This window comes from Thalia democratica, chromosome 1 (genome assembly GCF_965202585.1).
Source record: "Thalia democratica chromosome 1, ktThaDemo2.hap1.1, whole genome shotgun sequence".
Lineage (NCBI taxonomy): Eukaryota > Metazoa > Chordata > Thaliacea > Salpida > Salpidae > Thalia > Thalia democratica.
The window spans coordinates 56,777,965-56,804,092 of NC_139165.1; the positions used below are offsets into that span (position 1 = coordinate 56,777,965).

At 25.8% G+C, this 26,128-nt stretch overlaps 1 protein-coding gene across 4 annotated transcripts in view; it reads right to left on the reverse strand.

Annotated features, from left to right (window-relative positions):
- The window catches only part of LOC145849844 (uncharacterized), a 51,994-nt gene that overhangs the window by 22,486 nt on the left and 3,380 nt on the right, over window positions 1–26,128 (reverse strand). For 3 of the 4 annotated variants that reach the window (XR_014372372.1, XM_082954940.1, XM_082954923.1), the window contains exons 4-20: window positions 24,567–24,845; window positions 24,169–24,410; window positions 21,855–21,950; window positions 20,481–20,561; window positions 19,323–19,447; window positions 17,944–18,111; window positions 15,016–15,231; window positions 12,960–13,050; window positions 12,390–12,492; window positions 11,208–11,375; window positions 10,499–10,918; window positions 9,915–10,083; window positions 9,006–9,151; window positions 4,555–4,767; window positions 1,874–1,984; window positions 1,492–1,629; window positions 113–490 (exon numbers count right to left, since the gene is read on the reverse strand). Coding sequence is in view for 3 of the 4 variants with exons in the window: in XM_082954940.1 (XP_082811066.1) it covers window positions 113–490; window positions 1,492–1,629; window positions 1,874–1,984; window positions 4,555–4,767; window positions 9,006–9,151; window positions 9,915–10,083; window positions 10,499–10,918; window positions 11,208–11,375; window positions 12,390–12,492; window positions 12,960–13,050; window positions 15,016–15,231; window positions 17,944–18,111; window positions 19,323–19,447; window positions 20,481–20,561; window positions 21,855–21,950; window positions 24,169–24,410; window positions 24,567–24,845 (3,144 nt within the window). In the remaining variant the exon portion in view is untranslated. The remainder of the gene's footprint in view (window positions 1–112; window positions 491–1,491; window positions 1,630–1,873; window positions 1,985–4,554; window positions 4,768–9,005; window positions 9,152–9,914; window positions 10,084–10,498; window positions 10,919–11,207; window positions 11,376–12,389; window positions 12,493–12,959; window positions 13,051–15,015; window positions 15,232–17,943; window positions 18,112–19,322; window positions 19,448–20,480; window positions 20,562–21,854; window positions 21,951–24,168; window positions 24,411–24,566; window positions 24,846–26,128) is intronic. The other variant, XM_082954931.1, reaches the window with a different exon arrangement.

Genomic DNA, 26,128 nt, shown 5'->3' on the forward strand with positions numbered 1-26,128 from the left:
TTTACAAACACAAATAAATAACTGTTTTATAACTAACACCCATATACTTTATACTTGTAATTATTGTGTATTTGTATGTTCATTTTATCAATTTATAATACAAAAAAATTACTTGGCATTAAAACATAGTGGTAAGAAGGAACAATGTTTTGTGAGTTGACACTTGTAGCAGGTTGCTGATAAAATGCGGGTCCGGTCTGAACCAAAATCGGAGTTTGTTGGTTGTTAGATGAACTATTATTCTGTTCTTTTGATAACTGTTCGATGGTTTCTGGAGCTACTAAAGTTTCTACCGATGAGCATCTATTATTTTCAGTCACCTTGTTAATATTTCGTTGGTAATCGAGTATCTGAAAATTTGAACTAGGCTGCTGATAATTTAGTTGATTGGGTTTGCTACTATTTTTTTGCTGATGAATATTAAACTTTGGTTTCTGTTGATGTGCTTTATTCAGAGAAGCCTTTAGAGAAACTGAAGCACCTCTTGAATCTGCAATACATTAAGTAACCTTTAGGATGTTAAAATAAAAAAATCATGGATATTACATTTATTAATAAATCTTAAAACTTTTAAAGACTTTTATACATAAATATAGATTAAAACTAGTTTTTATTCTGAAAGCAAACTCAGCTCAGTACTAAAAAGTTTTTATTAGATAAAGTTTTCAATTTAACAAATTACTTATTTTTGATCTTTTAAATTGACTTGTTCTTACTAATAGAAAGTTCAAGTTTTATCAGAACTACATACCAAATTTAGATGTATTAAAATTTATAAAAACAAAACTAATAACTTATAATTTAAACTATATCAAATATATTAAACTTAATAAATAAAGTTTAATATATCATTATTCTTTAGCTAAACAAAATCCTAGCCTTAATAGACTTCTTGTCTAAACTAAAAATGTATTAGAGATAAATAATCTTTAATAAAACTGTTGAACATCGAGAAGATAACTTTTATTGATTATATTTCAAGTTGCGCAACTCTATATACTAGTTACGCTACAGTTCATTACCACATCGTAACGACTAGAACAATATAAATGTTAGTAAAGTTATAGTTTTCAATTCTAACGGCTGTAGCTAAAAGTAACTATAAGTACTTTTTAAATTATATTTAACATATATGAATAAAAAAAGTCAAAATCCATGGAGTTGTCCTATAAAAGAGACTAATATTAAATAAAGTAAATAAAATTTTACGGACTTATTTTCTGATTAATCAAAGACTTTCTTCATTGCTCTGCAAACAGTTCTAACTATACGTAATAAACTCAATAATTATTTTTTTTAAGTTAAAATTTTGGTTTAACACTAAAATTAAAATTCAAATTATTTATATGCTATTTTAACGGTATTAAACTAAAAAAATGTACATGGCGCACAGGAAACTATAATTACAGTATAATTTTCATAATTTAAACAAATTATCACTATTAAAATAAATACATCAAACACAAATCGTTGAACAAAGAACAATTTTACCTTCAGCCTTCAGTTGTTCAGTAGCTACATTGAGCAGAACGTCGAGTGGACATAACGAATGGCTGTTCATCGGTGACTTTTTAGTGTCACGGTAGTATTTTTCTTTTTGTAACGTTGAATTTGATACATCGGTACTTCCTAAAATTGTGTTTGAATAAAATTGGCTACTTATAAAACTTACGAGAAAAACCAATAAATCAAAAAAGTAAAAGTAAACCAATAAAATAAACACATCTATAAAGTTACAACTTTGTAATTTAGTTACTTTTTTGGGTCGAAATTAATTTAACGATCAATTTAATTTCTTAGATTCAGACTTGAACAACATTTTAGCATTTTATAATTTTTTCATTATAAACTATAGTTAAACCAAAAAACTTACCGGTAGTTTGGGGTTTGACTTCTATAAATGAAGAGGAGTTAGAAGGAGGAAAAACAAATGATGGATGATTTACTGTAAACTGACTTTCTTGTTTGATCAATTTTTCACCTGCTAGTAAATAATAATTCTTAAGTAACCTACAAACTGTAATACAATTAAATAATTTTGAACAAACAATTTAACATGATGAACTTTCGATGTCAAAATTCGCTTTGTAAACTTTTTAGTTAGTACTTTTTTTAGCTTTTGCTTAATCATACTTTAATTACACCTTTAATGTATTTACAATTCATAAGCATATAAGTTTTAAGACGTAAAGTTTTTTTTTTGTTTTTTTTTAATTGTTAGAACTTCACAGTATAAACCAGTGCTTCTGAAATGGGGTTCTGCGGAACCCTAGAGTTCCGCGACGCCTCTCAGGGGTTCCGCGAAGCCTTTCAAAATTTAAAAAAGATTATTTATTTAATTAAACATTTTATGTAAAATTAAAATTAGGGGTTCCGCGGAAAAGTTGAACTTTGGAAAAGGGTTCCGCCACCAGAAAAAAGGTTCAGAAGCACTGGTATAGACCATAAATACAAACTAAACGAACTATTTTTATAAAATTACCTTAAACAGTAACTCTTAAAATTTGGTAATTGATTTTGGATTTAGTCATTGTTGAAATATTTTTGTAGCAGTTTTTAAACTGGTATATGTTAAAAACTGATACCTAAGTTTATAATTTAGTTACTAGTTTAAAATTTTACCTAAACTTTAAGGTAAACATAAAATATGGCTGCTAAAAAACTATGCGGTATTTTTCAAGATAAGTTTCTGATAGCTTCTATTATATAATGATGTACTTTAAAACTTAGTTTTATGAAAAAAAGTTAGATACTTTAACTTGAGATTTTAAAAAACGATCAGAAATGTTTAGTTATAACAACCATACCAAGCTTTTCGTACTATAAAAATTAACTAACAACTATGATATAGTTTTAGCACAAAGTTTAAAATACTTATTTTCATAAGAAAACTGAAACTATTACAATTATATATAATAAGTTGTAAAATTTGTAAAACTTCCCATCTATCTTTAATCAACTTAATACCCTAAAAATCAATATCTAAAGTTCAAAAATTGTCTTACAGTCTTCCATAGCGTATTGCTACTTCCTGTATTTACCTGATGTAACTTAGAAAATTAAACTAACTTGTCTATAATGTAAGTGAGTTTTACAAGTATAAATCTTAGATAACTAATAATGAACTTAAAGCATGTTCTAACTAACTGACAAAATTAGCAACAAATGTAAATTAGATAAATAAAAAAATGTATGTGTTTATTGGACAACAATCAAGTTAAATTCTAAAACAAAAAAAAAAGTAAAAAGAAAGTTTGCATTGCCATTTGATGATATTAAAATTTAAATTGTATTTTTGTGGTTTCTCTTTCAGCAAACTTGATAAAAACTTATTTGGTTACCGTATTGTTTAATAATAATTATGAAATTAAATACTAAATATTTATTCAGGGTTGCCAAATGTTTTTTGCAAATTTTTTCTAGGTTTTCAAAAAAAATTTCAGGTTTTAAAATTACACGTTTGAGTGTATTTTTAGTTTAAAATCAAGTTAAAGGTCGAAAACTGTGTTAAATAGTCTAATGACATTAAATAGATATTATAAAGCTTTTTTAAATGCGTTTATTTAAAAAAAAAAATAATTACAACAAAAATTTTTTATCTCTACCAGTGATCGTCAAGGTGTACACTGGTGCACACGAAACTTTTTTTAGGGTGCACAAAATTTTTAGGGTACACGAAACTCCTTTAGAGTTGCACAAAATTTTGAGATTACAAAAAAATACATAGAGTTATATTAAGTATGTAGTTAAAATTTAATAAAGTATTTAAAGAATACTGAACTGGGGATTTTGTAATAATTGCGGAGAAGTGTTCAGTTAATAAGTATGTAAGACAAAGCCATTTAACTAAAATATCAATGTGAAAACAAGGTAAAACAAATAAAGAGGTCAATTAAAAAGAAGATCAAATAAATAGTTTCAGCTTCAGTTGTTAAATGGTTTGTATGTAAATACAAACTGAGTTATGACTTTTAAGGAGAAGTCCACTAATATAAGTGTTTAGGTAGTCCCACCACTAGCGGCGCTTATTAAAATTAGATCTTGGGGTGCACCGATTTTATTTTTTGCAGCTTGGTGTACACATAATTTGATAAGCTTGACGACCACTGATCTATACTATAGATTTTTTGTCCAATCGAAGTTTTACTACTTAACATGTATAAGTTGTTTGAAATTCTAAATTTTTCCTGTTTTTTTTTAGTGATTTTTGTTCAAAATTCCAGATTTTTATCAAAATTTCTCAGATTCCAGATTTTTTTTCCTATATTGTCAAATTCCAGGTTTTTCCATGATTCCAGGTTTTTCCAGTATTCCAGGTTCTTGGCAACCCTGATTTATTGTAAAAATATACACTGACTCTATTATATACATCTAAAATCTAAATTATGCGCACTTTTCTAGAAGAAACAAATGCAATTATTCAAACAATACTACCAAGTTTTTATATATTTTCAATATACATTGTATTATACATTATATTATACATATTATATTACATGTATTATATAATTTTGATAAATAGTTTTTTTGATAATAGATACCACCAGACTTTACCTGAGTGGTCATTTTTTTGTTGGTGGCTAGCGGTTGAAACCGTTCTTGACGCACATGGTTTTCCCATTTCTTGACCGCGTTGCATAGTTACAACAACTGAGGAGGTAATTTTAGGTGGTGATGTAACGATAGATGATGTCATGACTAAATTTCGTAGCTTATAGTTAGCAGATTGATTTTGAAGTCCTGGTGTGGTCGGCGTAGGAGTATGTCCTATTATGGTTTGATATTAAAACATTTTTATATGTTAGAAATAATACTCAAAAAAAAACTATAACTAAAAAAATTGTTAATTACACACAGCAATATTACAAAACCATCTGAAAATAATAAGTTTATCAACAAAAACTTCGGCGAAAGTCTGCAGAGCAGAAGCCTGGACTTTCGTATGCCGTGAGACAAGCTCAAGTTTAACATAAGGGTTGATCATACCAATTCGATCTTTAGACCACAAGCCTTCGGTAGACTGAGATTATAAGTTCATAACAGTACTTTTCTCCTAAGTAAATAAATATAATAGCATTGCATAGATCTTCCTTACAGCACTGGTACAGTTGACGGCGTTTTTCTACATCTGTCATCTCTATGCTATCTTTAAAAATAGTCCACTTTTGTACAAATATGTTCCAACCCTCTTCATTGCAGTCTGTCCCTATTCGAGGACGGTCCATCTTTGGAAGCTTTGGTTTTGAAGAATTTGCATTAATGTGTACATTGTTGTGAATGATAAGCAAAGAGGCAACTACAGAAGCATCGACGTCTGGTGTTTCATATGTGCAACTCTCAAGAGGGCATTTAATCACAGGCATTGTTGATTCAATTCAGCTTGACTTTATCATAAATAAATATATCTTTCTTGGTTGAGTTTATTCACAAACTAATTACAAGAATGATAAAGTCTGTAATACAAAACATAACTTAAACTAGGTAAATACTTCTACACTAAGTACTAAATAGTTACGATTAGTATTACAATGCATTATTGTGCATAATTCTTAGTAAAGTAAAAGATCATTAGCTAAAACAGTTCAACCGTTTACAGCATTATAAGCACATTAGTGAGATAACTTGGTGTATCATAGTCCTGATGGCCTGTTTTTAACAATAAAACATTATCTTCTGGTATTGTGTTGTTGAATAAACCAAAAAAAAAAATATTGAAATGCTGTTTTCTTGTTTTATCTATTTTTAATTTCTGAGCATATATAATAACTTAAATATCGCAAATTTTATTTTTTTTGTAGTTTTTGTACGACAAAGATATGTAAAAAACATTCTTAATATTAACCTTAAAAAATAAAATGTCTATTAAGGGCATAAAGTGGTCCAATTTCTTTATAGAACAAGAAAATCAATCAACTTTCGAGATAACCAGTTTTGTAGAAAATACATTTTTCATGACTGATTTTCTAAGAATTTTAGAAAAATTACTAAAAATTTATATCATTAAAATTATTAAATAATTAACTTAAAAGTTAAGAAAGTTTTTTTTTTCATATTAAAAACAACTTGTATAAGGCGAATTTTTGAAAAAAAAAGTTAAAGTCAAAATTAAAAAAACTTTATTTTTTATTGTTTATTTTTTCTTAAACAAAATTTTAAAATCTATTTTCTACAAGTTGTTAAAAATTTACTAAAGATTACTCTGAGAAAGTTTTAGAACAACTGCTCAAAAACTAAAGAAAAAGATACATTTATAGTGAAATAGTGAAATATTGTCTTTTTAGTTTGCGCTTTCCCATATAAATATATTGAAATTACTGATTATATCTTACTACTTTATCAAAATATTCAGTAATAAAGTAGACACACTAAATTTGATTTTTATTGTTCATAATTATTACTACCTCTCTATTTTCATATTTATTTGACAAATACATATATATATAGAAAAAAACAAACATGTAATCCTAGTTAAATCCAAGATTGCATGAAATATAAAATTAAATAATTATTACATCTAGTCAGTAGTTAATTACAATAAAAATTTAGTTACAGAATAACTAATATTTGGCAAAAAACCTGAAAATTTTAACGAAAAAGCTAACTTGACTATGTATTAGAGCTCATTTAAGTCTCTCTCTTTTTACTCTCAGGGAGCAATTTTTAAAATCAAATAATCAATTGTGACGTCATTCATTCAAATTAACAAGAGCTCTTGCTTCATTCAAACATGAACAACCAACGTTCACTGCGCGCATTTTTCTCTTTTCTTAATACTGCATAGTTTACAAGCTGCTTTAAGTATGCTAACAGCGTGATACTAAAGCAGAAAACGCGATGTTTACAGGTCAGAAAAAGTAATGAAATTTAAGTCACATTAAAAGTTAAAGAAACTCTTTAACAGAATCATATATAATAACAACTATTTAAACTGAATAACTATTTGTCAATAAAAAATTATCATTTATAAGTCAGAAAAGTACTTAACCTAGGTAATGTATAAATTCAATACTGCAAAAACTCCAGTCAACTAAGGCAATTTATTTTGTTTCCAATCTTAAACTCTCTAATATAAACACTAGATGTTATCAATAATATCAACTGTACATATATGTTAATCTTAAAAAAAACTTTTAAAACCTGAACACTAAATTTGCTGTTTTAAATCAACATACAATTTCGAAGAAAAATTCTAGTTTGAAATAAAAACTTATCATTAATTATCAAATCTTTTAAACACTAAGCTCACAAAACACATAAGCTACTTAGAAACTTATTTCATAAAAATTATAGAGTGTTTATTATTTGGTCCTAATATGATTAAATTTGTCAATAATTTAATCAAATATCAGTTAAAAAGTTATTTAATTTAATTTCAATCTTTAAAAATAAAAATCTAACTAGATTATGTATATCAAGTAAATCAATGTTTAAGCATACAAAAACTTCATATAATGAAGTTAAATAGTAGAAAAAAATAATACTTAGTTTACGTTTAAATATTTTCTTTATATATACATTTACAGCCTAATAAACCCGAAGATTTACAGCCAACTTAAAGTATAATACTATTTCTCCGAGCTTGTACAAAAAATTTAGAATTTCAGCCTGAAACTTTAAAAGCTAAGTTTAATAATTAGCTTTCAATAGGTGCCGCAGAAACTGGCACTTGACCAAACCTACGCTTACTCTAAGCTAAACTTTTGGGTCTTACTTTTTTTTTCTGAACCTTGTGACATTTTCTCCAAACCTAGTTGGTCTGCGCCCAGTTAGGATTATAATCAGTTGAAACAACAGGACCCATTAGCCTAGTTTAAGTAATCTAAACAGTCTTTTTATAACATTGTTTTATGAAAGTTGCAACTGCTGGCTTAAGTAATCAAGATATTTTTCAATAACTATAACTACAGCCACACTGATGCATTTAACGTAACCTTCTCCCACTTATAGATATATACACACATTTTTTCAAATTACCCTTCAAATAAGACAATTGTACATTTACTAGAAAGTAAAATCTGCAAAGATTTTGTGTACTTAGTACAGTTTCACTACGGCAGTATAACAGATCACCAGAATTCAAAATTTCACAAAAAGTTCTTATTCAAGTAGTAAATTTAATTGACATATGTAAGTTAAAGATCAAAAAGTCTTAAGCAAATGTAATGTGTCAACCTTGTAAGTCAAATATAGTTATTTATAATAAATTTACACAATTATATCTTAGGACATGTTTAGTTTGATAATAGCTTAATTTTCAGCTTTTATTTTGTTTTACAGAGAAAATTGACAATCTTACACAATCCTAAACTTCATGGAGTGCAAAAATTCAGTATATATGAAATGAAAAATATCAACTTTAAGTACGCAGATCTTGGAACCAAGAAATATTGAGCAAAGAGCAACAAAATATATAAAATTTTTAACTTAGCTGTTTTTAATTTGTTTTTTCTTTCATTTTCTTTTTGTCCAACATCTTTGTTGAATACAAACATAAATCACAAAATAAAAAATCATAGAGTTAATTTAAGTATGTAGTAAATATTCTATAATGCATTTTAAGAGTACTGGTGATTTGGTAGGGGTTGCGAAAATGTGTTCGTTTAATTAGTATTTATGACAAAAGCAATATAAATAAAACATCATTGTGGAAAAAAGGTTAACAAAATATAAATTTTCTATAAAAAGAGGATTAAGTGACGAAGTTATTTATAAAATTCACCTTGAGTTAATATAAAGTTTGAATGTAAAAAAAAATTGAGTTAATGATATCTACGCGCAAAAATGTATTAATAAAATCAACAAAATGCGTTTACGTATTACCACCACTAGGGTCCACTTTATAAAATCTATTGGTGCACAGAATTTCTATTTTTACAATTTAGTTTGCTCAGATTTTGATTAGCTTAAAGATCACTATAACACAATTTTTTGAAATTTAAATTTTTAATCGTTTGGGTTTACAATAAAATGTTATAACTAGCAAAGTGAAAAAATTAAGCTCATACCTATACTTTCAACTCCAGAGTCAGTGTTTTCAGCTTTTCCAGACTGCACATGGTAGTTTCTAGCAAATTTTTGATAAGTTTGTGACTTGCTACTCGCTCCTGGTGTAGCTACTGCCTGCTGGCCGGAATTCAAAGTTACTTTACTTCTGAAATAGAAGCAAAGGTTATAGAGAAAAAAATATATTTATTTTTGTAGGATAAACATTTAAAAAGTTTATAAATTTCGTAAGAGTTTTACGACAAACTAAAGCATTTTTCATTTAACTTTTTGACCAAAACTATAAATGGTAATGTTTACTAGATAAAATTGTTAACAAAATATGATCAATTTTAATACTTACAGAGTTGCTACTAGTTTTTGAGAAATATCTTCCAGGTTTTCTGAATTTCTTCCAGGTTTTTAAAAGTACACGTTTTTGGGTATATTTTTAGATTAAAGTTAAGTTTAAGGTTAAAAACTGTGTTAAGTAGTATAACAACATTGAAAAGATACTGTAAAGTTACTTTAAATTTTTTTTTCAGGAATATTGATGATGACAAAAAAAATTATCTATATGATAGATTTTTCGTGTCAAATCAAAATTTTACTATTAAACATGTAAAAAGAAAATTTAATTTCAGTTTTTTCAGTGATTTTTATTTAAAATACAAGGGTTTTTTATTTTAATTTCTCAAATTCCAAATTTTTGTGGCAACCCTGTATTTAAAGCAGTTTTATTTAGTAAAATAGCTAAAAATATAAAATTATTTAATAGTTTTATTTCCTTTACTTATAATAACACAAATAATTTAGAAGTAAAATTAATACCTAAAAACAAAGTGTATTGTAAACGTAATCGCAATTTATTTTAGAATTTTTATATAATACTACAGTACTCTTTAACTTGTTATTAAACTAATTTTAGATACCTGTTATTGACAATGTTTTGCGTGGGAGTTATCCACCGTTCATGTGTAGGCCTTATGTTGTTGTACTGAGGTTTAATAGGTGCAAAAACTTGCGAAATTATAGGCGCTTGAATATTGGTAGAATTACTTTGAGAGAATAATTTTGTAGAATTAGGTGCTTTTATTCCCGCTGTTGGTATAAATCAATATTTGCTCAGTAAACAAATATATTTAATTAATTAGATTTGACACTTAAATCATTATTTGTAATTTTAGTTTAAAATGTATCATATTAACAATGCTCATTGCACATAGCAAATATACTTACAAAGTGATATACAATAAGTATTATATGCATAATAATGCATTATTAAATATCAAAACTTTATTATTACAAAAATACAATTTGATAATTTACATATTTTTACTTGACTAATCAGTCACTAAAAAATAATGAGTTTATTAAATGCATAGCAGGTATTTTTGTTATAAAATAAAGTTTTTTTTTTGCTTATTGCTGTAATTCTTAATAGTGATTCAAAGAATTGACTGTTTTTAAACTTTCTGTAACACCGATAACTATATTTTAATGAAAATATACTTACAAAGTGATATAAGAGTTTCAGCAGCAATTTGTGTTTGATCATCAAGCATCTGACCAGCATTTAGTTGACCAGTTGAAATTGGAGTAATTAAGGAACTTCCCATTATCTGAACTTCTCTGATGGAAGCTGGAGGATGAGGCGGAAATTTTAAGGGAGCTGGGGAAATAAGTTTATGATTGTATTGATTTCTCGGATGAGTTTTGGTACCAGCCATTGGCGATGGAGAAGGTGAACTAAAGGCGCTGGAAGGTAAAGGAGATGAAAGAATAGACGGAGGTCGTGATCCAGGTCTGGAATGAGGATCTCCACCTGCAGTTGGGGTACTCTTGGTATACATAGAAAGGTGACGGGAGCAGTAACCTTTCCGCTGCGACTCCTTCATGCAATCACCTTTAGAACACAATTTCCTCCACTGCTTTCCTGTTTTATTTTTTAAACTATAAATAAAACACCTAAAGTTTTATTAAAAAAAACACATTTAAATTAATTTTTGAAGTAGAGAACTTTTACGCATAAATAATTACAATGTTTTGTAAAAGGTTAACAATTTTTGATATTAAAACAAGTTAAGTTGGGATAATCAACTCATTTCTCCTTATTTAGTTAAAAGTTATTAAAAAATTTTTGTATCCTAAATACTTGTCTTTTTATTAATAAAACATAATTAAATTCAAAGTTATAAATACTTTTCATCTATACTTATACTAACCGTTGTACTTCTTCCTAACACCACTTCGCAATGTAACAATTTCTCCTTTATTGTACTTTACATTTAAAGTTTCACTGCATCTGCTACTTGCTCGACTTCCACTTCTTTCTTCACTTAATGAAGATGACGGCCTGGAACCTACCACACTTCCACATTGTGAGACCATACCTATAACGAACACTGCTAAGCTAAAACTTAAAAAAGAAAGTATAAAACTGTATAAGATATGTTTTAAAGTGTATTTTTTAGTTTTAAGCACTAAAAAACACTTTGAATGCTTATTTGAAAAATATTATCATAGTAGTCTGCCGTGTAATTTAGCATGTTGAGCTCAGGCCAAAAGTGAGAGAAATAAAGCAACTGAAAATTATTTCAGATTAGAAAAATAGTTTTTAGCTAATGCTTATGTTTATCACCTGTTTTGTCTATTTCTGAAAAAAAAATACTTTTTTAAATTTATCTGGCAAGAATGTATAAATTTAAAAATATTATAAAGACTTTAAAAACTTGAATACGATAGATTTAAATTCTAGAAGATATATTTTTGGTGAACTAGTCTATTCTAGTATTTTTAGTTTCCGCCTTCCATAAGAAACAAATTTAACTCTACAACATTGATTACTTTTTTTTTTCAAATAACTCAACAGTAACTCTTATTCAAAAACAGTGAAAATCATTTATTTACTTAGTTATATATGAAAAAATTAGATTAAACTTTGAAATAAAAATGATGCACTTTTTTATGGCCTTAAATCAGCCTGTTTTTCATTTATTTTTTGTATAGTTTTATTCAATATAAAGTTACAATGAACAATTTTGATAAATAACAAAATATTCATTAATAACTTAAACTTAAAAGAAAAACTAACATTTTTATAACTAACTTTATTGAACACAATAAACAAACACAAAAACTTTATTTTTTTTAATATACTGTTTTAAAACAATTTTATACTATTTCATTAACTTTATATCGTTATATTTTGTAAAGGTAACGAAAAGAAGGAAATTTAAACATTCAAATAAACTTTTGAACCAAAGAGTTTTTTTATAAAATTGTGAAATTTGCAAATTTAAAGTTACGCGGCAGACTACTGTATTTACTACTGATATTTTTAAATAATAATTTTTAAACTTGCATGAAAACTTTAAAATATTTTTGTACAAAAAAATAAAATGTACCACTGTGAGATTGTTGAACTTGGTGTCTAGAGGGTGACATGTTAGGAGTTACTGATGACATCATATTACGTGAAGTACTTCTAGAAGCATTTCTACTAAGAATCTGTATTTAAGTTTTTTATTAAATATTCTAAGGTTTTTTGAAGTGTAATGTAATAAAATAATCTAAGGATCACATTAGTCTTTTTTGAATAATATTTATCAAAACTTAACAGACAATATCTTATTTTACTGAGTAAATTTAATTTTTATTTAATTTTTAACTTATAAAACTTACTAAATGGAAAATCTAAAGATATATACATGAAAACATAACTTATTTTCATATAGACGCTAAGCTGGTTACTTATTGTGTAGAAAGAAATCATTTTAATTTAAAAACCCAATAATACTATTAAAAAAACTAAATTATTTTCATTGTTGGTATTGAGCAAAAGTTAGATGAATTATAAATTCAATTAGTTAAATATAACATAACTTTTATTAACTTGAAAAGTTAATGAACCTGATATATTTTAAAATATCTTAAAATTATTTGACTTAGTTATATAACTTAAAAAATAAGCAAACATCAGTGGTGTTGCTAGGTGAAGGACTAGGAATGCTGTTGTTATCACTTGCTCCTGACTGATTTCTTCCTCTAGAAGCCAAACTTTCTAAACTATATATTACACTGTGTTAGAAAATGTATTCTTAGATTTTTTATAATTACATCATCCTAACAGTATAGTACGTAGCTCTAGGTACTGGATACTATTTAATAATTTAGCTTTCGAGTATATATGTTAAAAATAAAAAAAACTTTAATGATACAGTTTATATAAATAAATTTAGTGTTAAAAACATTTTTTTATTAGAAGAAAATAAAAAAAATGTTTCGTTTAAAAAATCGATCATTTTCAATCGTTTGTAGAAATAAACTTAAAACATGGTGGCCATTAGTTTTTGAGAAATTTCTTCCAGGATTACTGAATTTCTTCCAGGTTTTTGAAAGTACACACTTTTGGGTTTATTTTTAGTTTAAATTTAAGTCTAAAGTAAAAAACTGTGTTTAACTGTATAACAACACTAAAAGATACTTTTAAGTTACTTTAAATGCGTATTTTTACAAAAAATAATTAGATATGGACAGAAAAAGGTTTTTTGTCAAATCAATATTTCACTACTTAACATGTAAAATTTGTTTAAAACTCCAGGTTTTTCCATGTTTCTAGCCTAGACAGTCAAATTCCAGGTTTTTCCAGGATTCAAGGTTTTGTGGCCATCTTGTTAAAACTTTAAACTAAGATTTTACTCAAAAATGTTAACATAAAAAAGCAAACTTAACACCGTATAAATTCGCTATTGCAATTAAACTAGTATTTCCAAAAATAAAACATTGTTTAAGAGCTAAATAAAATTAAAAATTGAACAAATTTAAAAGTTTTTCGACTAATTGTTGTAATAAAAAAAACAATAACAGGGTTGCGAATAGTTTCTGGAAATTTTTCCAAGTTTTTTAATTAACAATATTTTGGGTCAACTTATAGTATAAAAATATATTTAAGGAAAAAACTGTCTTAGATAGTATGTATAACAACATTCAAAAGATACTGTAAACCTATTTTGAAAGTGTTTAAAACAAAAAAATATCTAATTCCTTAAGCAGTTTTCTAAAGCTGTTGTTTTTACTTTAAAAGCTATTGGTCTATTTAGAAAAAAAATAACTTTTTTTTTCTTTACATGTAAAAAATGCTGTAAAATTCCAGGTTTTTAGTGAATTTTGTTCGAATTTCCAGGTTTTTCCAGGTATTTTTCAAAATTTTTCAAATTCCAGGTTTTTTCAAGACTCCAGGTTTTTAGCAACCCTGAAATCAACAAAATAAAGTATTCATTAAGTAAAAATATATAAAAACTTCAATGTCTTATACTACTAAACTGAAAATTTTCTGCTAGAATAAATAGCATTAAAACAATAAACGATAATAAAGTATGTTGGTGTTCAGTTAAAAGATAAACTTAACTTAACTATATAACATTAAAACCTTAAAATATTTAAGGAATTTTAGTAAAATTTAATTAAAAATTAATAACATTAATTAGGTTTTAAATATTTCCAACAAAAAATATGTAAACAGTATATTAAAAGCTTTCTCGCACAGCATACGCAATTTTAAAAATTATTCCTTTCAACAAGTTGTATTATTAGAAATTAAAACATTTAACTATACATAAAACAACATAAACTGTTGTTCAGGGTTACCAAAATTTTTTGGCAAATTTTCTCCGGTTTTTAGAAGTACACATTTTTGGGTCTAATTTTATTTTAAAGTTATTTTTAAGGTAAGAAACCGTCTTAAATAGTATAAAAACGTTGAAAAGGCACTGTAAAGCAACTTTAAATGTGTTTTTGATTAAAAAAAATGATGATGACAAAAAAATATTACCTATAGAATATATTTTTTGTGTCAAATCGAATTTTTACAACTGAACATGTTAAAATAGTTAAAAATTCCAGGTTTTTCAGTAATTTTTGTTCAAAATTCTAGGTTTTTCCAGGTTTTTTAGCTTAAATTGTAAAATTCCAAATTTTTCCATATTATTCCTGGTTTTCAGGTTTTTTGGCAACCCTGGTTGTTGGACAAACTTGTGGTAGTTAGTTTGACTCCCAGGTTTTGGGGTCAGCCGAAGGTTAGAGCTCTTTCTTGCTGCAGGGTGTTCTGATTCTGAAGCAGTATCAGTCATTTCATCTTCTTCTGTAATTTTTTGATGGTTACCATGGTAGTGGTGACGAGCAACTTCAGCATCATTTGCATGATCAGGTTGATTAGAAGTGTTTTGAGTGGACAAACTTCCCTCAAGACTGCAAAGTTTATCAAAAAAGAATTAGATGCTTCGCTTCAAGATCAACTAAATTAAAATTAAAAATAGCTTTTTTAAAATAAAATACTTATTAAAACACTTCATTATTGTCTTTTTACAAACTAAGCTTGTTTTAAAAATTTTATTACATGTATTTAGCTGCTTTTTTGAGATTTTTCATTTTATAAATATTATAAATAGTATTTTTTTAAACATTTAATGAACAAATTATTTTAGGAAAAACAATATACATTATTTTGTTCACTATATTATTTTATATTTAACAATACTTTTTTAATTAAATTATAACTTACTCAAATAAATCATGATAACAGTAAGATTTTAATTAAAAAATTATTATCTCTCAGAAACTTCATAAGACTATCTTTCTTCTTTTAAACATTAAAATCATAGAGCTAAAAACATTAAATATGAAAAAATATATTTAAATGTACTCCATAACGGAAACGGGTCAAATATGCACAAAGGGACACTTTTGCACGAAGACACATTTGCACGAAGGGTTACTTTTGCACGAGAGTAAAAAAAACATAAAATAAAAAGAAATAAAGTAATAAAAAAATTAATAAAATAATAAACTTATTAAAAAAACAGAAAAAAAGAATAAAAAAGTAACCGACCGAGGGTAAGGGTTAGGGGTAACAGTGTAAGCATTACCTGCTTGTTCCGAGATACTTTAAAAAAAGAAAATGTTTTTTTACTTTAGCTTAAACTATATAAAGCCGAGCGCGGGTCGAAAGGGGAGTCTTTCTTTTACAGTTTTTGAATATTCTTGAGTAGAGTGTTAAGCTTCGCAGCTTTTTGTTTAAAGCGAGTGTGCTTTGCATTTGCAGGGTCATTTTTTATCGCTTTTCGTTTCGGCTAGCTAATATTGTTGGCAAGCATAGTTACAATTAAAACAAACGCTCTTTTGTTTTAGCAGGCACTTTTTAGGTTCTTAGTGAACCAGCTTTCACTACTTTTTGTTAGAATCACATTTATATCACTTAAATCAGTGCTTCTGAACCTTTTTCTACTGGCGGAACCCTTTTCCAAAGTTCAACTTTTTCGCGGAACCCTTAATTTAATTTTACATAAAATGTTTAATATAATATTTCCTGCAAAAAACAAAAGAATTTCAGTGAAAATTATATTTTTTAGCAAAACTATATCCACTGACTTCAATAAACACGGCTGAGAAACGAAAGCAAGTGTAATTCATTTCACTTTCCTGCTTTCGTTGATTGCTACAACCGTTTTTCGAGCTTTACACTTCTACAGTGAATTATTTTTCTGTAAGAATTGCCGAAAAACTAAAGCAAACGACATTAAAAATAAAAAGTTCATAATAAAAAAAACAAAAACAAGAAGAATAAACAATAATAAATAAAAAAAACTAAAACAAATTTACCAACCGAGGGTAAGGGTTAGGGGTAACGGTGATAGTAAAAATATTATTAAAATAAATTAGATCAATAAAAATTTAGATAAATTTTAAAAAATCAAAAAAAAAGTTTTGCAAAAGTGACCCCACGTGCAAAATTTACGCCATGTAAAAGTGTATGCGTGCATATTTGACACCTACCCCTCTACAACAGCGTTTATAACATAAAATTTAAAATTGTACATATAAGGCATTTTTAAAAAAAAATTAACATTTAATTTAGCTAGACATATATAGAATTATTATTTTACTATATTATTAGTAAAAAAAAAAAACCAAAGTCGTTTTCTTAACATAAACGTTGAAAAATGCTCAGGCAATTATATAAATTAAGTTATAGCATAATATAAATATAATAACATAAAATAAAAGAATTGCTTTTTATGTTTTAAATGCAAAAATTAACTTTTCAGACTTTTAAATTTGTTATTATTTTTAATTTTATCAAGCCAGCTACATATATGCTAAGAAAAATGGTTCTATTTTGCTTTTCACTTTTATATATTCGAAATTTTTCATAGTTTTGTCTAATTACTTTAAACAGAATATGAAAAATTTATACAAAAACAAAAGAAAATTAAAAAGGAATATAATTTTTATAATGATACGTTTAGACATAATTTTAATAAAAAAGGCCTATACAAAACTCACAAAAGTGCTAAGAATTGTTAAAGGAGCAACTTGATAAAAAAATTAAATTTATTGTGAACTGTTAATATACTACTACATCAGTAGCTAGTGAATTTGAATTCTTTGTAATAACTATTCACTTATATCAAAACTTAAGAAAAAAAGAAAATTTGATTTTGTTGAAACTAATAATCAAAAATACTCAATAGTAGAGACTAAACAATTAAATTATATCAATTTTAAGTCCCAATGATTTATACTAAACTATGTATGAAGTTACTTTTTGGTGTATTTTAGAGAAATTTTACACTTAATCTTAACTTAATCAAATACTTTTGAAAAAACAAATAAATAAAGTTCAAATAAGCAATTTATTTATTCAATTTTTAAAATTAATGTTCATAAAAAGACTACAAAAATGAAATAGAAGTATTTGATTAAAACTGTTAAAGTATTAACACAGATGACAAAACAAAAAAACAAAAATTAATGGTTATTTTTACTTTTGCAGGAAATACAAAGCATACCAATGTATAACTTTATTCAATTTGAAAAATTACTTACTTATTTTTGTCTATGAAAGTTAATAAAAACTATTAAAGCCCAGATTTTTCAATTAACACTAAGTACTAGTTTTACCTTAACTTGTTGGTATTAGGAGGAAGCTTCCACGGAGCGTAAAGGGCTCTACATCTTTCTTGAGGAACTTTAATTACTCCAAAACCTCCCATATTGACTGAGTGACCATGGTATGTTATTTCTCTGTCATCATTGTCAATAGAAACAGAGAAGAGCGCACCTTCGTTTCTGTTAAATAAAACTTCTATCTAAATTTAGGCTTCAAAAATATAAATGCTGAAAGTTTTAAATACAACTAGTTTAGTAAAATTTAAAGTTCCTAAATTTTATCACTATTAATCAAGACATTTGTTTTGACTGAACATATTACCTATTTCAGAAGTATGTTTATAAATATCTGGATACATTAAAAGGGTAGCTGTCAAATTTGCACGAGCGTACAAAATTGCACGAAGACACTTTTGCACGAGCAGACAATTTTGCAAGGAGACAATTTTGCATGGGTTGTAATTTATTTTTTTAGTTCTTTTTTTTACTATCACTGTTACCCCAAATCCTTACCCTCGGTCGGTAACCTATTTTTTTAATTTTCATTTGTTTTTTATTATCATTTTATTAGTTATTTTTTTATTTTTACTATCACAGTTACCCCAAACCCTTACCTTTGGTCAGTAACTTTTTTTTTGTTTTGTTTTTTTATTAATTTATCTTTTAGTTTTTTTTTTCTTTTTTTTTTCTGTTCTTTTTTTACTCTCATGCAAAAATGACCCTCCGTGCAAAATTGACCCTGGGTGCAAAATTGTCTCCGTGAAATTTTGTTCCCTCGTGCAATTTTGTCCTCTCGTGCAAATTTTTCTTCGTGCAAATTATCTTCCTGCAATTTTGTGCCCTCATGCAATGTTGTCTTTGCGCAATTTTGACCCGTTCTCACATTCAAGAGTTACGGTCAGTTTTGTAAATCTTTTTTTTTTGTGTCTTTTTAAAAGCAATAATTACCGATGTTTCGTGAGTTTTTTACGAATCTTTTATCTATTTCCATTTTATATTTATAAACTACAAAATTAGATGTCTATTTGATATTAATTATTTGTCTTATTTTTACTCTTTGCTTGTCTGCTGTTTAAATGGCTTGTCTGCTGTATTTTGATGCTTGAGTCTAACAACATTGAACAATAAAGAACACCAATAACATATTCAAAAAATATTAATAAATTAGTATATAGTTATATTAAGAATTTAAATACATTCTTTTTAAATATATTGAAATATAATTAACTTATTTTGAGTACGATTTGTAACAACTATTTATATGTAAAGGTACTACTCGTAAATTTTCGTTAGTGACAGATCTGCCAAAAAATTAAGAAGTTAAGTTGAAATAACATTATAACAGCATTTAATAAAAATATACTAAATATTTTTTTAAAGAAGTTACATACATTACTTCCCTGACAGTAGCTAGCTTGTAATGATTAGCATTGGCGTGCTGCTTAACCAGTAAGTTGTGTCCCTTTATAACCGAATTTTCTTGTGGTAAATTAGCTATTGGTATGTCTGCTATTACCTATAACAAATTACAAAATAATTAAATTTATTATACAACTAAAAAAAGCTTGAATGGGAACACACAGCTCACTTTGTCCTAAAAATGGTTGTTGTTAAATGAAACTAAATAAGCGCAAAATTTCATAAATATTTAGTTAGACTTTCAAACAATAACAAGAAAAATACACAAATTTAAATGTGTATGGTATCATACTTCACATTAAAAAATATTAAGGCCATAGGGAAGTCCAATTTTTTTTTATAAAAATGATTATTGGCTTTTTTATGAAAGCTTAAAGTATTAACTAAAAATTGGTTTTTTTTGATATAAATACTTTAATTTGTTTTTGAGATACAGAAGTTTTTGTAAAAACTTTCCTATACAAACTTATGGACCGCAATTTTTTAATCGTCAATTTTATAGCAAATTTAAAAGTTAACTAAAAATTGATCTTCTCCTTTATTTTTCGAGATTGAGAACTCAAATTTTGGTGAACATTCCTTTTATAGTTTAAAGGACTTCGAATGTTGTGATTTTAAAATTTATTAATAAAAAAATAAAAATAAATAAATAAAAGATGTTTTTTGAAGAAAATTATTCAAATATGATGAAGATAGATTTTTAGTGAAACAGTGTTTTTTCGCGTTTTTGGTTTGCGCCTTCAATAAAGAGCCTATTGAGGTCACGGACTTTGATAACTTATATCTCATAAGTTACTTTGAATCTTTTATAGCGTTTAAAAATTTCTGATAGCTCCGATTAAACTCTAAAACATGAGACCAAATTGTAAAAATCGAGGTCTCATAAATTATGTTAAACCAATTTGCACAATTAATTTGTTTCACAAAATCATACGTCATCATGGACTTTAGTTACTTGAATATTAAGTTTAAGAAAAAGTAACTTATGACCAAATTAAGAGAATACACCAAGAATAATGTATCTTTAATCATTTAAAGTTAGCATATATACCTACTTACGTTATAAATCAAAACTTTAAAAAATGGTATACAAAAAAAATACCTTAAAACTACTTATAAATGTAACTAACATGATTAGTATTTTCTGGATCCATAAAATAGTTCATAGCTCTTTCTTTATCTCCAAAGAAAAGCACTCCTACTTGTGCTGCCTAGAATTTTTTTATTAAACCTAAACGACTTTTTTTAAAGCATATATTAAACGCTTATAACTAAAATTTTTAACTTTTAAGAAATGTGCTTTAGCTGTGAATTTTCAAATTATTAGTTTAAGAAACTAAATATATCAAAAAAGAAACTGATTTTATTGATTTTTTTTAATTTGAATGTCTTATACATATAGGAACGGGTCAAATATGAACGAAGACACTTTTGCACGAAGGGGTTCTTTTGCATGAGAGTAAAAAAGTAAATAAAATTAAAAAAAAAATCGAGAAAAAACTCAAAATACAAAAAGATAAATTAATACATAAAAAGAGGAAAAAATAAGTTACCGAACGAGGGTGAGAGTAAGGGGTAGGGGTAAGAGTGATAGTAAAAATAAAATTAACTATTAAAAATTATAAAAAAACAAAATGGGAAAAAAAGAATAAAAATAAATTAATTTTAAGAATTTTTTTTTTAATTACCGACCGAAGGTAATGGTTGGGGGTAACAGTAAAAGTTAGATTAAAAACTAAAAAATAACTACTAAAAATTATTAAAAAATTAAAAATATAAAAATAAATAGATTAACAAAAACATAAAAAAAAGAGAAAAAGTTACTGACCGACGGTAAGGGTTAGGGGTAACAGTGATAGTAAAAATAAAACAAAATTAAACTTAAAGTTTATAAAAAAATGTAAAAATTCAACCCGTGCAAAAATGTCTTTGTGCTCATTTGATACCTACCCTCGAAATATATATATGCTTTTTTTTTCAATCTTAAAAAAAGTTAAACATGATATTATTGAGTAATTTTTAGACTTATATTTTTGTACAATTAAACTTAAATAGTTTTAGACTTTTCTAGTTTTAATTCATGATAAAGTAGGTGGTAAAGCACATAGTTTTAGATAGTAAAGTATGTAATAACACTGGTAAGTTACACCACTTGGTATAAAACTATTTTTTACCAAGTACAATTCACTAGTGAATACGTATACTAACATTAATAAAAAAAATATTACATATAATTAACTTTTTTATATTTTCTATATATAAAAACTAAACTTTGAGATTTATTAATTTTTTTTTTTGTTTAAAATAAACATACTATGACTAAACAAATATACACTTATATATAAGATTTTAATACAAATAGTAATATTTTAATAAATTTCCTTTTTTTATTTAATTAAATAAAAAAATACATTATTCAGTTTAATTCTAACATAATACTAACTAGCTGGTTATAAACTAGACTAATTCATAAGTCTTAATATCAAGAAAAAATTGTTATAAACCTGTCCATCATTTCTTACAGTAGAAAGTCTTCCTTCTTTGAACGTATCACCTCTTCTAGCTAGAACTTTCATTCCAACACATTGTTGCAAATGATTCTATTAAAATTTATTCACAACTTATAAAATAGATGTTTTAAAGTAAACACTACTGTAAGAGCTTAAAATTATAAAATATTATACCATAATCAATGCGTAATCTTAGTAAGAAAATATTATACTTCAAAATTTTCCTTTAATGATTTATATTGAAATCAATAACATAAAAATACATATTTACCAAAAAGTAATTGAGGATAAATACTATAAGAAGAAAATAAATTATAAATAAAGTAACAATGACTTATTGTAATTTTAGTTCATAAGATTTAAGCTTGTAAGACTTGCAAATTATTTAATGTTTAACAGCAAAATTAAAACAAAACAAATATATTACTTAAGTTCTTTTTTTTTTAATAATAAAATCAGTTTGTAAATATTACAGCTACTTTAATAAAAAGTAACAAAACTGACAAGAAAAGCAAAAATATATCTACTCACTACGTATTGTCTGTCAAGCTAACTTTTTAGTCACGCTACAGTAACTTGCTGTAGTATACTTGCTAAATTTAGCTTACCAAAGTTTATATCTATATTATACAGTTTACTAGGTGACTTAACGGTTTTCAAAATTGTATGAACTTATAAAAATTGATTTCATCTGATTTATTCTTAAATAAAATTTAAACATTTAAAAGAATTTAAATTGTTTCTAAAAAACATAATTTTAGTTATAACTTTTTTTTATTTTTTAGTTACGATGCAATATTAAGTTGTACTGCTTAAAATTTGTAAACGAAAATAAATATATTCTAGTGTTTATTTTAATAAGTTTTTTAATTTTTAACTTATGACCAATCTTTTTAATAAAAATGCATAGTATTTAAAGTAAAATAAATCTCCAACATGTAATTTCTTTTGTAATAGACTTTCAGCTAGCTAAATAGCTCAGTTAGTTTTGATATTTTAGCTTTTGATCTTTAATTTAAGTAAACTAAGTCTATTTCTACTATAAAGTTTTGTCGCTTTTACAGTTAGTTTTGTTTTGTATTTGCAGACAAAGACTTTGATTTCTAACTTCAAGTAAATTACTTTTATTTTCTGTATTTAAATATATAGATTTTGATTTAAAAAAGTAGTCTAGTCAAACAAAAATCAAAACTAATTAGAAAATGTATGTGGAAGTTTTTGAAAGTAAATTTGGTGTTTGAAAAATGAAAGAAATATTTATAAAACACTTACTCTGGTATAAAATTATAAGATGATACTTCGGTAAAAAAATTTTTAACTCATAGAAAATACTAAGGTATTAACAGAATACCTATTTATTTATTTATTTACATGAAAAATAGAACAAAATATTGTATTTAACAAACATAACAAAAAAAAAAATTATAAAAAAAAAAAGTAAAATTTATTATTACTTAAGTTTTAAAAAACTACAATAAAATTAATTGTTGCTTAAAATTACTGTAATTATTTGTCCCTAAACAAATGTAAACGTGTTACGCACAAATAGTATGAGTAAATGGTTTTAGTTTTATTGATAAAAATACGATATTCAATTTGCTGATAAACTTAAACATGAAATTTATGTTTTATTTTGATAGATTTAACAGCCTTTTTCTAAAGAACATAACTTTGGATGAAAAACCAAACTTGTTTTAAACTACTTTTGAGTTTTGAACTTGAAATTTTGAATATAAAACTTTAAGCTAGGCCTCATTTAAAAAATAATAATACTGTCTTATAAATCTAGGTAAGTTATTCCGCTTCTGATATTTTAAATATTTTTTGTTTGTAAAGATAAACGTACATTTGGTAAAACATAACAAAATTAATTGTTATAGCTAAAAGAATACGAGAGAAAATAAATGTTGAAGTTATCTAACTTTTTAAATACAAAAAAATCCACAGCAACTTCATTATCGCACTAAATATATATATTACAGAGAATTTAAGCTAAATTCTATAGTTTCATAAACATTAATAACTATTATCACACAATGTGTACAACACTGTTCTACCTATTAACTTTTGATCACTTTCTATAAATTTTTAATTAAAATCTGCTATTCCATCTTTTATATACTGTTATAATGATTAAAAAAGATAATGAAAAATTTTAAACTTAAATTGATATTTTACTAAGAATTTTGAATTTACTACCATTTAAGTGACTTTTAATTTTTATAAATAAAATAGCATATAATTTAAAATTCTTAAATGTAAGAACATGAAGCATCAAATCAACCTAAAATTTAAATAAAAAACTAACCCATCTGGCGCTAATGTGTGGGGGCAAGGTTGTAACATTTTCCAGACCACGTCTTTTCCGATGCATTTTCATGTGGTCACTTGTAGTAACAAGTTTATAGTCAGGATGGTAGTTGGCCAACGCAACAGAGGAAGATGGTCGACACGGAGTGATAACGTGTGGAGGTAAATGTGACGTCAAATGCGGAGGTGAAACTAGTGTCGTTGTAAATTGCTGTTGGTGATTAGCAATAATGTGGGAACCTGAAAAAAGTATTGAACTTTGTAAGGCACTTTTATAATTCTGATAACTTTACTTTTTTTCAATTTGTAATACAAATGTTTACTTTATATTTTAAAGCACATCTTTCTGAATTTATTGTTAGTAATTAAAATATTTATTTCTTATCAAAAGACTACCTGAATAAGATTTGGCTGGGGAATACTGAAACAATGAATTGTGAGAATGCAACGACACTGGTATTAAATGTTGATTTGTCTGCTGGAAACTTCCATCTAAAGAATTCGGCATTGAAACAGTAAGTGGTTGCTGATTAGCTGATGGGATTGAAGAAATTGCCTGATTAGGCAAAGGAATATGCTGAACACCAGGTTGATATTTTTGTTTTTGAGATTGCAATGTATAACTTGGTGGCTTGGTTTCATTTGACTTATTCATAAGCTGCTGACTTGTAGCGTCTGTTAAAAACAGTTATTAAAAGTTTATTATAGATACTTAAAAATTTAAATTTGCTCAATGCTTTTTTTTTTTATTAATACTATCTTACTTCCCCGAAGTTAACTAAAGGCTTCAGACGTATTTTAGAAAAATTTTAACCCTAACTTAGATAAAGTTTTAAATATCTAAAATTTAAAGCCAATCGTTTGTTATCCTAGCGAAGCAAGTTCCCTAGAATATATAATAAAAGTAGTTTATTTTATTCAAAACAATTTTTTGTAGTTACTTTTCAATTATAGGTAAAAATTCTGTAATTTCTGTTAGTTAAGGGCATATGGGGGTCCACCTTGATTTTTACAAATTGATCTTATTTTATAGAGTTTTATCTAAGCTATCAGACATTTTTAACTGCTTGAAAAAATTCAAAGTATTTTTTGAGATATGAGCGGTCAAAGTCAGTGACCTCAATAGGTTCCTAATGGAAGGCACAAACTAAAAACGCAAAAAAAGAACATTTCACTAAAAATATTTTTCCTCTTCATTTTTTAAGCAATTTTCTTCAAATTATCACAGAAAGTGTATTATTAAATTTTAAAACGATTACACGCAGGAAATTTTTTAATTTTGAAAAATAAAATTTTTATAAAAAAAAACACCTCTTTTGTTTGTTTTTTTTTATCTTAAATTTTTATTTTTTAATGTTTTTAAAATCCCAACATTCAAAGTTTTTTAAACTATAAAAGGAACGTTTCCTGAAAATTTGAGGTTTCTATCTCAAAAAATAAAGGAGAAGATAGGTTTTTAGTGATTTTTTAAATTTTTGAGAAAATTGACCCCGAAAAACTTGCGGTCCATACGTTTGTATCGGAAACTTTTTATAAAAATTACAATATCTCAAAAGTTAAATAAGATTTTTCAATTCTATAAAAACTAGCTCGTAGTTTGTACTTAAAGCTTTCATATAAGATCCAATGTTATTTTTAGTAAAAAAATGTTGGACACCTCCCTATGCCCTTAATTATATCATACCTGTCTTGTTTTGACTTTAATCCTATATGGTTTATGGAAATGTAGTGTTTAATGACGTTTTTATATGAACATAAATTATACACAGCTTATACAAATTTTCATAAAATATTTCTTGCAATATTTAGAAAAGTCTTACGTAATAAAAACAAATTAATTAAAAGATAAAAATTTTATAACAAAAATCAAAATAAAAACATGTTTAACTTGTTACAACAGATTTTTCTAAATATTGCGAGAAACATTTCCTGAAAATTAAGGTTTTTATCTCAAAAAA